This window comes from Pestalotiopsis fici (genome assembly GCF_000516985.1).
Source record: "Pestalotiopsis fici W106-1 unplaced genomic scaffold PFICI_Scf_6, whole genome shotgun sequence".
NCBI lineage: Eukaryota > Fungi > Ascomycota > Sordariomycetes > Amphisphaeriales > Sporocadaceae > Pestalotiopsis > Pestalotiopsis fici.
The window spans coordinates 1,118,183-1,133,908 of record NW_006917096.1 but is presented as its reverse complement, the minus strand read 5'-3'; the positions used below and the strand labels follow the sequence as shown (position 1 = coordinate 1,133,908).

General features: G+C 50.3%; 6 protein-coding genes across 6 annotated transcripts; 3 read left to right on the top strand and 3 right to left on the bottom strand.

Annotated features, from left to right (window-relative positions):
• Positions 1–1,121: 1,121 nt before the first annotated feature.
• PFICI_08815 (uncharacterized protein) lies at positions 1,122–3,530 on the top strand (the record flags this gene model as incomplete). The annotated part of the gene is made up of 4 exons (XM_007837396.1): positions 1,122–1,256; positions 1,364–1,452; positions 1,522–2,239; positions 2,292–3,530. The coding sequence occupies 4 exons, from the start codon at positions 1,122–1,124 to the stop codon at positions 3,528–3,530; spliced, it is 2,181 nt and encodes a 726-aa protein (XP_007835587.1).
• Positions 3,531–4,598: 1,068 nt separating this feature from the next.
• Positions 4,599–5,789, top strand: PFICI_08814 (uncharacterized protein; the record flags this gene model as incomplete). The annotated part of the gene is made up of 2 exons (XM_007837395.1): positions 4,599–5,341; positions 5,399–5,789. 2 exons carry the CDS (start codon positions 4,599–4,601, stop codon positions 5,787–5,789), a joined length of 1,134 nt encoding a protein of 377 aa, XP_007835586.1.
• A 702-nt stretch (positions 5,790–6,491) lies between these two features.
• On the bottom strand, positions 6,492–7,384 carry PFICI_08813 (uncharacterized protein; the record flags this gene model as incomplete). Its single annotated transcript, XM_007837394.1, has 2 exons — positions 6,492–6,548; positions 6,593–7,384. The coding sequence occupies 2 exons, from the start codon at positions 7,382–7,384 to the stop codon at positions 6,492–6,494; spliced, it is 849 nt and encodes a 282-aa protein (XP_007835585.1).
• Positions 7,385–7,622: 238 nt separating this feature from the next.
• Positions 7,623–7,847, bottom strand: PFICI_08812 (uncharacterized protein; the record flags this gene model as incomplete). The annotated part of the gene is made up of 1 exon (XM_007837393.1): positions 7,623–7,847. The coding sequence occupies one exon, from the start codon at positions 7,845–7,847 to the stop codon at positions 7,623–7,625; it is 225 nt and encodes a 74-aa protein (XP_007835584.1).
• A 1,064-nt stretch (positions 7,848–8,911) lies between these two features.
• Positions 8,912–9,520, top strand: PFICI_08811 (60S ribosomal protein L26; the record flags this gene model as incomplete). The annotated part of the gene is made up of 3 exons (XM_007837392.1): positions 8,912–8,933; positions 9,021–9,133; positions 9,245–9,520. The coding sequence occupies 3 exons, from the start codon at positions 8,912–8,914 to the stop codon at positions 9,518–9,520; spliced, it is 411 nt and encodes a 136-aa protein (XP_007835583.1).
• A 1,531-nt stretch (positions 9,521–11,051) lies between these two features.
• PFICI_08810 (uncharacterized protein) lies at positions 11,052–14,271 on the bottom strand (the record flags this gene model as incomplete). The annotated part of the gene is made up of 3 exons (XM_007837391.1): positions 11,052–11,397; positions 11,448–13,683; positions 13,770–14,271. 3 exons carry the CDS (start codon positions 14,269–14,271, stop codon positions 11,052–11,054), a joined length of 3,084 nt encoding a protein of 1,027 aa, XP_007835582.1.
• Positions 14,272–15,726: the final 1,455 nt, after the last annotated feature.

Genomic DNA, 15,726 nt, shown 5'->3' with positions numbered 1-15,726 from the left:
ATGGACAATAGTAACTCACTCTCAAATGTCGTCGTCGTTTTGACTCCACAGCTCCTGAGTATGATCACTAGATCTTCCACCTTTTCACTTCTACCAAGCGCAGAATAATGCCGCACAGCTAGAAAGCGACTGTCTTGCAGTGCCTACCCGCGACACAAGAGGGCAAGAGCTGCTTTGTGGAAGACGGTCAACCGAGTGCGCGGTCGATTCCCAAGCTCACAAGGATGAACCAACTGAGGCGTTATCCGTCTGCGTGATTCACAAGTGGCAACTCGGCGACTAGAAGGTTCCAATGTAAATTTGTCTGCTTCTTTTGTATTGAGCTGATACAAGTCATGAAGCTTTGGCCCCTTGTCAGCTCAACCACCAAGACACACAATATTTGGTCCTGGTTTCATGATTAGCTAAAATTCAACAAGAGAGGTTCTAAAAAAACTCATGTACAGTGGAATATTCACGAACATTCCTGGACTACAGCTGAGAAGTCCCTTTTTGTATGTCTCGGCGACCAAAGATGTTGATGTGCAAATAAACCTACAAGGTAGAAAGGCAGTAGTTGTTAGTTAGTAGTCGGCGCTCTGGGGATTGCCCCCCTATGTGATCAATTGGTTGAAGCAAGGTGGCATACAAACAGCGGCGACAACTGAGCGACAGGTGGCAGGCCTCCAGTACCTACTGCAATACCCGCGCTGGGAATAACGCGCTGGTGGGCCACAAGCTCTTCTTGTTATACTCTTTGGCTTGGCAATGGACATGGATTTGCGTTCCTTGTTGTTCCTCTCTTCTCTCCTTGCTATTCAGGCGACCCCCCCACTATCGATACTACTGATAAGGCGATAAGGTCCCAGAAAGTTGGATCGGGGTTGCAGGTCAAGTCAACAATCGCTGCAGCGGCCCGATGGATTTGAAGTCAATCAAGTGGTCTCACTAGGTCGCGTTCTCAGCGCTTCGAATTGTTTTCGAGAAAACACACCAACCGGCACTGATTTTAGTGTCGCCTTCACTGGACCAATCCAACGCGCCTTATTCCACGCGCATTGCATCAATGAAATAATTTACCGCCACCAGAGAAAAGGACGGCAGGAACCCCTGGAGCTCAGGGGGCTTGAAGGAAAGAAAAGATGGTGCCGACCTTGCGCTCGCGGTCGAGAAACCTGCTCAGTTGCTTCTACTGTGGTCGCCGATCAGATATCATCTTCACCGGGCAGAAATCGTTCGAATGCAGATACTGCGAGGCACGGAATTGGCTCGACAAGGTACGTCATCCTCCGAGGGCAAAGCCGGCATCAGCAGAAGAGAAATGATGGCTGCGCAAGGCACATGGAATCGCGCAACAACCGCTAACAAGAGACAACGCGTACAGAATGGAGGAATCACAGATCCCCCAGCATCAAGCACGGCAGCAGACGCGCAACCAGCCGCACCGATTCGCATCGCGACTAGTCCCAACGCGTCTTTCAGTTTCGAGGAGCTCGGCTCGCCGCCGCCAGAATCATTCATGGATGTCTTCAGCTCGACGAGCTCCATATTTTGCGCGACATGCCAACGGAACCAAGAGATTCTTGCAAGGACGCTGAAGGAATACGAGTTTCCAGACGACCCCAATGATTCTGAATATGCCGCGCGCATGAGAGGCTATCGCACATGGAAGAGAGACCTGGAAGCAAGATACCCCCAGGTCTGCATTGACTGCGAGCCCAAGGTCGAGGAGCAGCTGAGAAAAGCCAGCTACACCGCCAAGACAGATCACATGCGGCGGCTGATCGACCGGACAAAACAGCGCCGACACCAGGCAAGAACCCGCACCGCTCTCGACTACGTGGACATGGCAGGAAAATGGATATGGCACTTTGGCTTCCTTCTTCAGGCCTTGTGGCATATTGTGGCACTGGGCATCGTCTTTGTCGAGCATGGTCATGGAAGTGGCAACAACTTTGTGGTGGCAGTGTTGCGCGAAACCTGCGCTTGGATCATCGCAGTATTACCCAGATCCGACCGCTTCATCAAACTTGCCATTAACACGAGTCTGGTGGCCTTTGCCTGGAACCCGCGTTTCAAGCAGACCATCAGAGGCTTTACGTCGCATATTCTGGGATTCCGGCAGTGGTATACATACCAGCTTGTCATTATTCTGATCAGATGCGCATGTCTCTTCTTGTCCCAATACAATGATGTTGAGGAAATTTCAGCTATCGCGCAATTAGGCGCGCATCTCGTCATCGGTTGGCTGGTATTTTATGTGAGTATACCCTCGAAAGTCGCGGCAAGCTGTAATACTGATACCACCAAAGGTGTACAATGTTGCAGGAAAAGCTATCCGAACGGATAACAGCTCCTTATTCGGCTTGTTTGGAACACGACAAGCTGCTTCGTACCAAGAAAGGTCCCCGAGAGTTGCAGAGCCAGCACAAAGGCCTTCAAATGACATGGCGGGAGTCTTGGACGAGATTCTAGATGCACCACCTGCTGCAATAAACAACATCGATTCGTCGCCAACGGTCGCTACTGCTAGTCCATATTACAGCGTGAGCAGGGGTGGAAGCTTTGTGCAGAATGGTTCCTTTGGTACACCATCACGCCATCACCAGGACCGAGTGGGCAATGGATTCGGCTCACTCAGTTTCTCTAGCCCACCCATCAGTCCTGGAGTTCAAACCCAACCGACGCGCAACGGCGACGAGATGGATTGGTCGCCATCTGGCTCCCAACACAGGGCCTTTAGTACCCATAACCCTTACAAGGTCAAGAACCCGAATCCAAGGTTCGCCAATACACCGCTGGGCTTCAATGATACACCGATTGATCCCAAACCCGGTGCGTTCTGGTACAAAGTACCGCCAGCACCTACAACTCCAGCACAAAGGCTACGAAATCCTCCCAAGCCAGTTATACGAGAGAGCCCCAAAGAGAGGCAGGACAGCTTCTTCGCCAGTCCACGCAGAACGCTTGACCTGGGCGGGGGCTCTCAGCAGAATGACTCTGGTTTCATTCTTAAAGATGCATCGTTTTATGCGCCCGGTCCCAAAGATGACCCCAGAGATGGACTGTCTAATATGATGGGCTCTTTTAGTATCAGTCCGGATCCAGAGGACCGAAGGGCAGCAGCTAGAAAGAGCACGAAAAATGTCATTCTGGCCGCTGATGGCACCCCCGTGACATTGCAAAACAATAGCAAGGAGCGCATGGCTGAACTGGTTGTTCTCTTCGGCGCGCTTTGGTCTTGGGTCACTGCACTGGGAACCGAGGAGTCATATGGTCCGACACTGGGACTCGGAGCAATCTGCGCATGCCTCATCGTATCCATAAGGTTGACGGCCGATCTGCTAGTTAATGCGCAGGTGAGGCATGGAAAGCAACCAACTGTCTTTTCCTTGTCGTGGGCAACTCTGGGATATGCGCAAGTCTTTGCGGCGCTGGCGCTTGTTTGGAAGATATGGGCGACCGGCGGGCAAGATGTCAATTGCGGAATGCTTGGAAATGCATTACTGGGAGTCATGATTGCACATCAGTTCTGGCACGTCTTCAGTTGAAGGATGTGAATAAGGCATACGAAGTCAAACGAAGTCAATGGCATGGTTTCGGAAAAAAATACGGACGTACAATGGCGTAGGTTTATACAGCATGGCAATGGTGGTTTGGATTGAAGGAGGCGCTTAGCATTTCGGAGAGCGTTCGTTGCATGGCACAAGGCGTTTTTATTTATTTATTTATTTTGGAAATCATTGGCATTTTGATGATGCCTAAGGAACACGAGATAATAAGAATACAAGCAAAGGTCACCTACCCTTGCAGGTGGTTAGAGACCTTACAATTGCTATCCCTAACATGAGTCTGGTTCTATAAGATACATATTCGGGGTTTGGATTTGTTAATGTGATACTTTGGGCAATTGGCATCCTTAATGACACTTAGATGTCTACGCCACCAGGTCCGACTTAAAAGAAGAAAACTGATCATGATTTTGATGCATTCCGTGGCCAAAAAAAAAAAGAGGCCGGGATTTGCTTTGGTTAATAATTTCACAAGTGTCAATCTCGGCTTCTTCGGCGTCCGTCGACTGCCCAGGTGAATGCACTCGAGGCCGCCGTCTCCTTTCAAGCATTGTTGTCCGCTTAGGTAATAGGTAGGTGCATGGTAGCGAGAATCCTTTTCTTTACAGGGCCCTTACGGGGGGTTGCACGACAGTCAGGCCACCCAACGCGCCACGGCAGCGTGCAGTTCCGCGCGCTACAAAGTACGTGGTAGCGCCACTCTCTGTCGATCGGTGTCCAGCATCTTCATTAAACCCCTAAAACTCCACCTAACCTAGATCTTTTCCAAATAAACAAATCCCAAAGGCGCTTGCTTGGTTTCTTGGTTATTTTGCCTACGCTGACCAAGCCCCGTGGTTGTGTTTTTTCTTCCTCTTTTTCTCCTTGTCAGGTTCTAGACATTATTATCCTGAGTTTCCACTCCTTCAACTTCAGAGTTTCTCAACTGTTTTTAGGCTCCTTGCCTGTAAAAACCTAAAAAGGCTTGAAGCTGTTGAAAATACCCCTGTCGTCCTGAATCGGAAGAAGCAGAAGCCAGCAAGATAAAAAAAAAACCATATCGCGACCATGCCATCGCGCACCCTTCCAACCCTGACCCAGGCCGAGGTAGAGTCGCATAGCAGCAGCAAGTCCTGCTATGTCACTATCGGCGCAAATGTCTACGACGTGACCGACTTTCTCGAGGGTCATCCCGGCGGACCCGAGCTTATCCTTGACTGGGCAGGCAAGGACATCACCCAGATCCTCAAGGACCAGGACTCGCACACGCACTCCGACTCGGCCTACGAGATTCTGGAAGAGTCTCTGGTGGGATTCGTCGTCAATGAGAAGATCGCGGTCGATCACGATCTGCAAAAGAAGGTCAATGGCAACGATGTGCAGATCAACGAAAAGGTTACGCCCTTCGTCCACCCGCGAACGGGCATGAGCTGCGAGGAGGACCTGAGCAAGGACACCGACTACGATACCGATTACAAGAGGCACAAGTTCATTGACTTGAACAAGCCCATGCTGATGCAGGTCTGGAGGGGCGGCTTCACCAAGGAGTTCTACCTCGACCAGGTTCACCGCCCCAGACACTTCAAGGGAGGCGCCAGTGCGCCGCTCTTTGGAAACTTCCTCGAGCCTCTCAGTCTGACGCCCTGGTGGGTGGTGCCCATGGTCTGGCTACCGCCAGTCGCCTACGGCACATACACTTCACACGAGGGACTCACTGGCTGGACCCAGGTTGCGACATGCTTTGGATTCGGTCTCTTCCTGTGGTCTCTCGTGGAATACGTTCTTCACCGATTCTTGTTCCATCTTGACGGGTAAGTCTGCTGTCCCGAAATGATCAGATGGTGTATTTGCTAACCCTTACTCCTTAGTTATCTCCCCGATAACCGTGTCGGCATTACCCTGCACTTCCTTCTTCACGGTGTTCACCACTACCTCCCCATGGACAGATATCGCCTCGTCATGCCGCCTACGCTTTTCGTCGTGCTAGCAACACCGTTCTGGAAGCTTGCGCATGCCATCTTTTACTGGAACTGGCACATGGCCACGGCCGTATTCTGCGGAGGAATCTTTGGCTACATTTGCTACGATCTCACGCATTACTTTTTGCACCACCAGAACCTCCCTCTCTGGTACAAGGAGCTCAAGAAGTACCACCTTGCTCACCACTTCCTAGACTACGAGCTCGGCTTTGGCGTCACCAGCAAGTTCTGGGATCGCATCTTTGGCACTGAGCTGGTTACTGTCGTCAAGTCCTCTTAGGCTTCTTTTCCAAGGAGTCACGAGAGACGCTGCGCAGCAGAAGAACAAAGACATGAAATTCTTTATATGCCCTTTTAATGAAAGAAATACGTGTACATATGACTAGGGATTGATGGCAGGCATGATAAGGGGGGTTATGAATGAGATGCGGTAGACGCTCGAGGGCAAGCAAAACAATTGGCATTAACGGCGTCCTGGAGTATACTGGTTTTGGTAGACATGAATCTGCATGTGTGGCAATACTCACCTACTCAAACTAATACACAACTAATAACACAAGTCAAGATGAATGATTTATACTAGGTACGCAACATTGAACCAATAGTATCTGAATATATCAACGAACAGCAGCCATCATCAGAGTTCATGTCAAGATTTGGCACAGGCACGGCATGTAGCCGTCGCCACGTGGTACGGATTGTGATTTTGTAACCGTTTTTAGTCATGATTATTACTGCGGAATTGAGATATTCAATGCTCAAACATACTCATTCCATCTTGCAAATCCACATCTCGTTTTGTCAAAACAGTGGTTCGGTGGATTACTGTCCATCTGAATAGATACCTCGATGTCATGATTACCGCCGACTCAAGCCGTCTCCAAGTCTAATACAGCCAAGAAATAAATGATTTCAATTATGATGGCTCCCATCTTTGAAAGCGCTTCAATCATCTTCAATGGCTCTGACTCCCGAGGATGTCTTAGCTTTCAAAGGGTCGTTGTCCCCAAGTCACGTCCAGGGGCATACATGGATGTATCTGTACGCTCAGAGTCAGTGACACGGCCCGCTCACAAGACTTACTCGGAACTTTCTGCCCAAGTCACGGGATAGATGGAGAGGGAAATTCAAATTTACCGACGAATCCATGAGTTCGCTTTTGCACTCCTCCAAGAACTTGTCGACCTCGTCCTCGGTGCCCTCGCCCATCATGACAAATAACTTCTTGCTAATGCCGTCAATGCCCTCGTACAAGTCCTTTCGGCCCATCCACCCCAGGCGCTTCTGCCGCTGGCCCTTGGCCCAGGGCCCGAGCGGCGCCCGCAGGTGAAGCTCCTCGACGGCTGCAAAGCCGCGCCGCCGCAGCCGCTCGGGGTGCTTGAGCGCCCCCATCGAGTCAATGCCGAGGCGGGCACACACGCGCTGGATGGCCTGGCCCCAGCGCCACAGGGCGCTGCCTTGCCGGATGGAGCCGTCGGGCGACTCAATGGGGATATGAAACTCTTGCAGCTCGAGGAAGCCGCCGGGCTGCAGGAAGTTGTAGGCCTGGTCAATGAGGCGGTCCCAGTCGGCGATGCCCATGGTTAGGGCGCGGACGTGAATGTAGTCAAAGCGCTGGTGAAAGGACCATTCGTGAGTAGCGTCGTCAATGTAAAAAGTGCAGTTGACGGGCACATACTCGGGCTGGATGGGCGACAAGTCGGTCCCCACGACCTGGATCTCGGGGTGCAAGTTGGCAAAGTCAATGGTCCAGTTGCCAGTACCGCAGCCGACGTCGAGGACGTGTGTCACGTTGATTTGATCAATGGGCGCGAGGTTGTGACGTCCGCCGCAGAGCTCCAGCCATATTAAATGTTGCAGCTCCAGACGATCCATTTCTTGCTGTATATATGACAATGACAAGGTTAGGTCATCTCGGGCCTTGCTGAAACGACAGCTTACAAAGGTGTAATAAAGTGCCAGCATACAATGTCATTTGGCAGGTGATATGCGTCATTGGAGCTTTGATATCTCCTTCCATGGTGATATCTGAATTCATAGTCTTCACTCCTCAACGAAGTCGACATGCTGCTACAATGTGAGCCCACGCTTGTAGACATGTCACCACCACAACTCACGAGGTGATTTCGGATCCCAGCGAGGAGTCATTATCGGACCGATTTGAATCTACTTCGAGTTGACTGATAATCTCATCCTGGCCGCCAAAGAGCGCAGAATCCCGAGACCTATCGGGCTCATGATTATCATCATCTAGTGAGGCGCTTTCGGTTGTGGCGTCATGAGGAGGTGAGACATGATGTGCCGTGTCCACAGTATCCGATCCGTGATCCCCGGCCATGGTGACAGACTATCAGTTGGCTGCAACTCGGAAGCGAACAAGGCAATACAGAGTACGCAAAGACGATTCGTGGGTCGTGACCGAGGTCCTCATGGTTTGCTTGAACGGGCGCCATGGATGCAGGTAACCCTGGTCTTATAACTAGCTGACGGCATGGTAACAGCTAATGGGTTTCCAGCTAGCGGAGACTCGAAATATGCATACCAGGGACAGTAGCCAAACACTTGACTCGCTTATAGTCACGAGATTGGAATAAAGAGCTGGATGGAAAAGGAGCTTGCGAGACCAGCAATCAGGGCATCATGGTGATATTTGCTAATCTAGATCCATGATGCCCTTGTACAATGCTCGATCGAAAAATAAGTATTTGAACATTTGGCAGAATGTCTGGGACGCTTTTGCCCTTGCCAATCTAAACGCTTTACTCGATTATGATCCTTAAGGATGGATGTGACCCAGATAGAATGACCAAACAACACATCAGATCATCCAACGGAATTCGATACCTGGTTGAGGAATTGTTCCGCTGCCAGCCACGCAGGCCGTTCAGAAGCAGCCAAGATCCTGCCAATATACTTGCAATCATGTTCTGATTGTCCTGTGAAAGCGTCCCTGATTGCCAAGAAATGGAGCTAGAGTCAAACCAAATAAATGCTCATGTATTCGGTTCTGTTCGAATCATCTTGGTTCTTCTGCTTGAGCATGAACTGATAAAGTTGCGGGGCATCATTCAACGTCGCACAAAGACTCCGGCGGTGACCCCACTAAGTGACTGGGAGCTCAGTGGGACAGCTCGGAGTCCGTGCTTTTCCAACTACACTAGCCACATTCTGTTTCTGTCAGCCACAATTTTACGTAGCCAGGGCCAGGCGCCTTACCTTTTTCAATTTACAACCCACAAACGTCCACCAGAAATTTTTGATTTTGCGCCAGGACCCGAAATCTCGAGCCGAGCTGGTCTTTTGAAAGTCTCTCTTTTCCCTCCTCGATCTTCGTGCCCGCCCAATTTCTTCGACTTCAGTCCCCGTCAACACCACACCAGACCCGACTAACCCACAGCCAAAATGTCGAAGCACGCTGCATCCGGTATGAAACGATCCCAATTCCTGCTCGTCGTCGCTCTGTAACGGCAAAGAAGAAACTCGATTACTAACATGATTTGATTGCCTTTAGGTATCGCCAGCTCCCGACGCAAGTCGAGAAAGGCTCACTTCGGCGCTCCCTCGTCGGTCCGCCGCAACATCATGTCTGCCCCTCTCTCCAAGGAGCTCCGTGAGAAGTACAACGTAAGAAACGAATTGCCCTCATCTACTCGACATTGAACGACGCACGACCGTGCAGACACCCCTACAATCAGAAAGACCCCAGTCTAACATTTCCATCTTTCCCTTCTACAGGTCCGCAGCATCCCCATCCGCAAGGACGACGAGGTCACCATTGTCCGTGGCTCCAACAAGGGCCGTGAGGGCAAGGTCACCTCCGTCTACCGTCTCAAGTACGTGATCCACGTCGAGCGTGTCACCCGTGACAAGGCCTCCGGCCAGTCCGTTCCTCTGGGCATCCACCCCTCCAAGGTCGTCGTCACCAAGCTCAAGCTCGACAAGGACCGTGAGTCCATCCTGGAGCGCATCAAGGTCGGCCGTGAGCTCCGCGCCAAGCAGCAGAAGGCTTAAATGTCCCTTTCTCGGACATTCTTCTACTACTCGACAGCATCTAAACCCCCCTACAAACACGAACGAACAATCTCAAGACATTCGCACGATCTGAGAAGCGGATGAGCAACGACACGAATCAAGAGACGAAAAACCGGTGGACGGAAAACGGAAAACGAAATATTTTGACGAGTTCTGAAAATCAATGACATGGACGGCATGGCATTTATACCGAAGTCGATAAGGGACATCTGGCGTCTTGCGAATCACTTCCCTTGGCCCCTTCTCATCGTGGATGGGAAGCCAAGCGGAATGGGGGGACTTGCTTGGGTTTCAGCATTTAGATGCACGACTGCACCAAAAGAGAACAGTTTCACGCACACAATGGCCATTTCGCTTGCTTCTTACCAAGCTGTGAAATGCTCCATGGGAGGTTTATCCCGAAGCCCTTGCTTGTTTTTTTGACATGCTCCATTATTGCCACGGCGTGATGATGATCAGCTCTACTCTCCCATTCCACCGTCCAGAGTTATCAGTGCCAAACCGGCTCGCAAGTTTCCCAACTTCGAAGCCAGCATTGTATACTACAACGACCATAAAAGGTAAGACAAAATATCATTCCACTAGTGACTCGTTTCCCTATCTATCCTCCATAAAAGGACAACCGCTAGGATATCTCCTCGTTAGCCACAAGACCAATGGATTCCGAGGTATACGACTGGCGAAGAGCAAACCAAGTGGGGGAGCAAACTTGAATCACCGCTCCTTCGCTCTCGCCTGCAGACTTTCGCGGAATATATCATTGTGATGTTGAAAGTTTGATGGTGAGGCACATTATAACAAGTCCTTGGACTGTATGGTGTCCCAACAACTTGATGCCCTGTAATATGAAAGCCTTCCGTTTTACTTGCAATGAATACACATCAATCTGACGCTTCACCCAAGAACTTTCCCTGGACAATGTCAATCTTGATGGTATGTTGTCTTGACTTACCAACCGTGGGATCAGACCAAGAGATAATCACAACAGGATGGTAGCACACGTGCCGCTATCAGACTTCTCAGGCACTAGTACTACCATCTTGTCAAGCATATCAGTACACAAGGTCGTTCACAACAAGGTATGTACTAGTTCTTCAATAAACTGTCTCTCAAATTTAAAATCACTGTCTCTGCTCAAATTGTTTGATCAAATGTATTCATCTATCTGAAGATACTGTCTCGATGCTCCCATCATCAAAAGAGGAGACCTCGGCCATTCTTGCCATCGAAATACTGGAAGCATATACTGGGTACCATCTCGGTATTATAACGTTGGCTCATATCGGCACTCGTTCCCTTGCTTATAAAACATGAATTGCATAAAGCCATCGCATATCATTGGCCCTTAAACCTGTTGCCCTGGGTTGTACAGGTGAGGCTAAAACAAACGATGATGAGATATCAAATGAAAGAAAAATGACTTGTCATCGACATCGCGCGCTAAAGATGAACGATAACGGGTCGTGAGAAACTGGTTCATACGACGACTCTTGGAGGGACCATGTTCATCCTAATGCCAGGTAGAGTTGAGAAGACCACGTTGCTCAGCCTCGCGGAATACGCGCTTGTGGAGATCAGCGATGATCTCGTCGTGGTTTGTCGGAGGACGATTCTCTCCCATCTTCTCCATCTTGGGTTGTTGTGTGGCGTTGTCATTGTCGGCCTTCATACCCGGCAAGTTGCACAGTGAATTATTGGCGTTTGTGATGGCAGGCGACAGAGATGCAGCAGCGTGGCCGGCGAATTGCGGGAGATAGCCATTGGCAGTCATTGACGAGACTGAGCTGATAGTAGCAGGACCGTTGGTCGGTCCTTTCTTCATCATACTCTGCCAGAGGTCGTTGCTGGAACCCTTGCTGTGCATTATAAGTAATTTGCCTCCGAATATAGGAAAGAATCTTAGTACCTTGATCGATCCAAGCCACGACGGACATTGAAAGCCTGCATTCCCTCATTGACTGTTGCCATAGATGTCTTCGTAGGAGACGACTGTGGCTTCTCACGGACAGCCTTGCGCAGCTTCTCTGCGTCCATGTTGCCACGCATGCCGGCGTTGGTGCCAGCCTTGGGAGTAACATCCACGTTCTCGCGAGCCATAGTCTCAGGGTTGATGATAGGAACAGCATGGCTGATCTTTCTAGTACTCTTGGCAGTTCGAGAAATATCCATAGCCTGACCCATATTGAAAGGATCCTCCGACTTCTCGGTGCGGCGAGTAGTATCCGGTCTAGTTGTCAGGATTGAGTTTTCCAGTGACTTGACGGGCGATGGAGGGTAGAAATCCTTGCCATCAAACTTGGGAAGACCAGAGCCCTTGACAGAAATGCCGCCCCAGTATACATGTCGGGCACGCTTCTCCTCATCACTCAGTTCTCTGAGATAGGTATAGTCTGATGGGCGAGCAGTTGCAACACTCATGCCCACAGGCAATTGGCCTACAAGATACGGAGTGGGGATCTTGGGCTGCTCCCAAGGAGACTGGACTGCGAGAGTTGCATCAGTGACAGAAGTGAAGTCGCTGGGGTCTTGCACAGAAGGTGTTTCGCTCTTGGGCTCAAAGATGGGGGCCATTGCTGCTCTTGTGGGAAGAGAGGTCTTCTTGCTCTTGATCAGATGTGCCTCCAGAGCTCCCAAGGCTTCGCTGGTATCCGTATTTCTGGAACAGTTGATACCAACTCGTAGGCGTCTATCAGCATAGGATTTCTGACGGAGCTGATCGATCATGGTCTGTGAGTGTAGCTGTTCAGTGGATCTCGCTGCATCCATGTGCGAGGTGCCGATCGGGAAGTTCTTGTTGAAGCCTGGCGTCGAGGGAGTTCTGACTTGAACTGGGGGTGGTCCTTGGGTCAAGCCCGTGGTGGTCTCAATTGTCTCATCTTCCGAGCGCATAGACTGCTCAAACTTGATCTGTCTCTTGTAAGTCTCTTCGAAACTCTCGATGGTCTTGCGAAGCGACTGGACCTGATCCTGAGTAGCCCTTTCGTCAATCTGATGCTTGTTGTATTGGAGCTGGTCCTCGAAATACTTGAGCTGAGAACGAAGTGTTGTAAGCTGACTGTTTGTGATCTGGCTCGGCTTGATGGAGGTCATGTGAGTCTTTGTGGTGGTTACACGTGGTGTTGCAACAGACTTGGCATCTGATTGAGGAGTGTTTGTGACTTCTGCACCCACGTGAGGGACAAAACCTGGCGACATCAATCCATACGGGCTAGACATTGGCAGCATAGGAGATGGCTGACCGGTCGAGGCAATGCGAGTAACCGATGGATGAACGGGCACGCCACTAAAGTAGGGTGTAATCGGGGTTGGCTGGCCCTGCACAGGCAATGGACCACTACCAGGGTAGTACACGTTTCCGTTGAGGAAGTAAGGTCGATTCTGGTCGAACTGCTCTGGCGGTGAGATCTTGATGGGGCCTGGCTTGGTCTTCTGGTCCTCTTGGTCGGTTACAGGATTGGCCATGCGAGACTGGCTCTCATCCTGCTTCTCGCTTCGGAATGGAAGACCAGGTGTCGAGCTAACATCAGAGCCAGACTGTAGTTGGGATTGAGGTAGACCGTAAGGCATAGGCATTCCATTGGCCATGGGAAAGACCGGCATGGGAGCATACATGGGCGAGATACCAGCATAGATCGGATGAGCCATGGGCTGTAGCATCATGGGAGGGATGACTGTAGCTGGGGTTGGCTGTTGGTCACTGATGCTGTGAGTGGCAACAGTCTCACTTTGGTTGACCTTCTTGGTCAAATCACTCGAATCGCTCTCATGGCCCGCTCTCTCCGAGTCCCATTTTGCTGAGGGAGAAGTTGTTCCGCGGGTATTGGGGACAATGCGTCCTCCAGCGGTGACACGTACGTGAGTAGGCGACACGACTGCCTTGAAGAAGCGCTGAAACCCTTCGTTCTGCTGAGCATCGAGGCCGGTGGGAGCAGCAATGGGTTCATTGGAGTTGCGCTCGGAAGCGTTGCGGCCTCTGTAACTCCATTGGGTTTCGCCATCCAGATTGTTGATAGGGTGACGATTCAATCTCTTGCCTTTGAAGACAATCTGCTCCTCGCTGTCGGTAGACGATGACAGAGTTCCGTCATCTGCTCGCTTCGGACGGTGGGGCTTTGTAGTAGAATTGCGTCTAACAACATCACCTAGTAGTTGTTAGTCATTTTCCATCATGCGCAAATATCAACCATGGATGTGTATTTGAGCACCACGCTAATGAAGAATCGCTTACGGATGTCTGTGTTGCCGTTGAGCTTATCCAAGAGGACGCTGGAGACATTTGCGCCTTTGAGCTCCATCAGTTCGGCAATCGAATATTTTCGAGAGGCCATCTCGATGTCGAGATAGGCAAACACGCAGAAGCTTCTCTGGTTATCGTCGTTTTCAACTCCACGGAACAGCGTCGGAAACGAACAGCCCTGAGAAGTGGAAAGATGTGCGGCGGCGAATCGTAGTGTGACGCAAACCTGTTCAGAAGGTCTGACAGCGTTAGCAAAGTACGCCTGCGTATCCAGCTGAGATTGTAGAAAACGAGGCAATTGCAAAGACATAGTTGCCTCCTCAGTCAGATGTGCTTCCGGGACAGAATCAACCCAAACTTGAGCGCAACCAGGATGATTCTTGAGAAACTTCTTGATTTCGGCCATGCCATGCTTTCGAACAGCAACATCTCGATGCTGCCAGCTCTGGAGCCTCGAGTAGAAGCGTCTGATGAGCTCCTTTCTCGTCATCATGGTTGCGGTAGACCAGATAATGGTCAAGGATACGGGTATCGGATAGGGCTAGACCAGGGGATATTGGTGGAAGATAAATGAACGCTGATAGCAGATAGAAGGAGATCTGGTGGTCTGAAGAGTGGGAAAGGTTCAGACGGAATAAAAGTTAAGACGGAAGGAAGGCAGTGGTGATTTGGAAAGGAGTGGCTAAGTCCAGACCAACACAGACAGTATTATGGTGAGAACCAAATTCGGATGCAAGGAAATATTGTAGTTGTTTGTCAGGTAAGGTCTTTTGGGTTCAGACGAAAGTAGTAATATCACTTGGTCTTTGTGAACTTAGTAAGATGTGTATGGCCTTGAGTAAAGGGAGAGGGTGATGAGGAGGGAACAACCGCAGTCGAGGAAGGTATGCTTAACGACGGACTTCGTTGTCAAAGTGAAGGTGCGCAGTATGGACTTTGGAGATCGTGAAGACGCACAATATACGTCCTTGAACGCTCAGGCGGAAGCAGGAGTGCAAGGTGCTTTGACCTAAACGGTTCAAGGCGTATATGTGGCTTTGAGGAGTGGTTGAAAGGTGATAGTCAGAGGACCAAGGCAATCAAGGAAGGTATGGGTAATGGTCGATGGCGAAATTCGCTGTAAACGTGAAGATGCACCATATATGTTCTGGGAAGTTCGGACGGAGGCAGTGAACTTGAATGTGTACCATATAAGTTCCGTGTAGTTCGAACGGAGGCAGTGGACTACCTCTGCTTGACCGTGAACTGCCGAGAACGTATATAGCTTTGGAGAGATGTGCTTGACTCAGGTAAGAGTGTGTATGGGTAAATGTGTAGATGTGTGTGACTTTGAATAATGGTGTTGGTTGGTGGTAAAGGGACAGAATCAGTCAAGATAGGAAGGTATATGGTGGTTCGATGGCGAAATTCGCCCTTGGAAATATGAGATGCTTGGAGAATGCACTCAAGAAAACGAGCAGGCGAGCAGTATGCACCTTGGGGGAGTGCAGACACGCGAGCAGAGGTGGAAGACACTCTCAACAACGTATATGTACCCGCTGCTTGGAGACGGGTCTTGTTGAGAATGCCAGTGTTGTGGGGATACGTAGTGGTGATTGTGAATGGTGGATAGGTTGAGAATGGTTGAGTGATGGTTCTGAAGTTGAGGAGTGAAAATAATGTGTGTTGATTGTGAATAATGAAAAGGCTGAGAGTCTGGACTTTGTTGTTGAATTTGTAGCTGGGCCACTTGGCATGGGCTTCCATAAGCGAGAACTTGAAGGCGCGCAATGAAGCCATCGTGGAGGCAGTTGCACGGAGTGAAGCTGTCGCAAAGATGCAGGCGCAGAATGAAGCTATCGTGAACGTGAAGGCGCGCGAAAAGACACGTTGACGACGATGAGTCGAAAACTGGCAGGTAGGCGAAAATTTGTGCAGAGATCAAAACTCACCCAAAAAAAGAATCGGC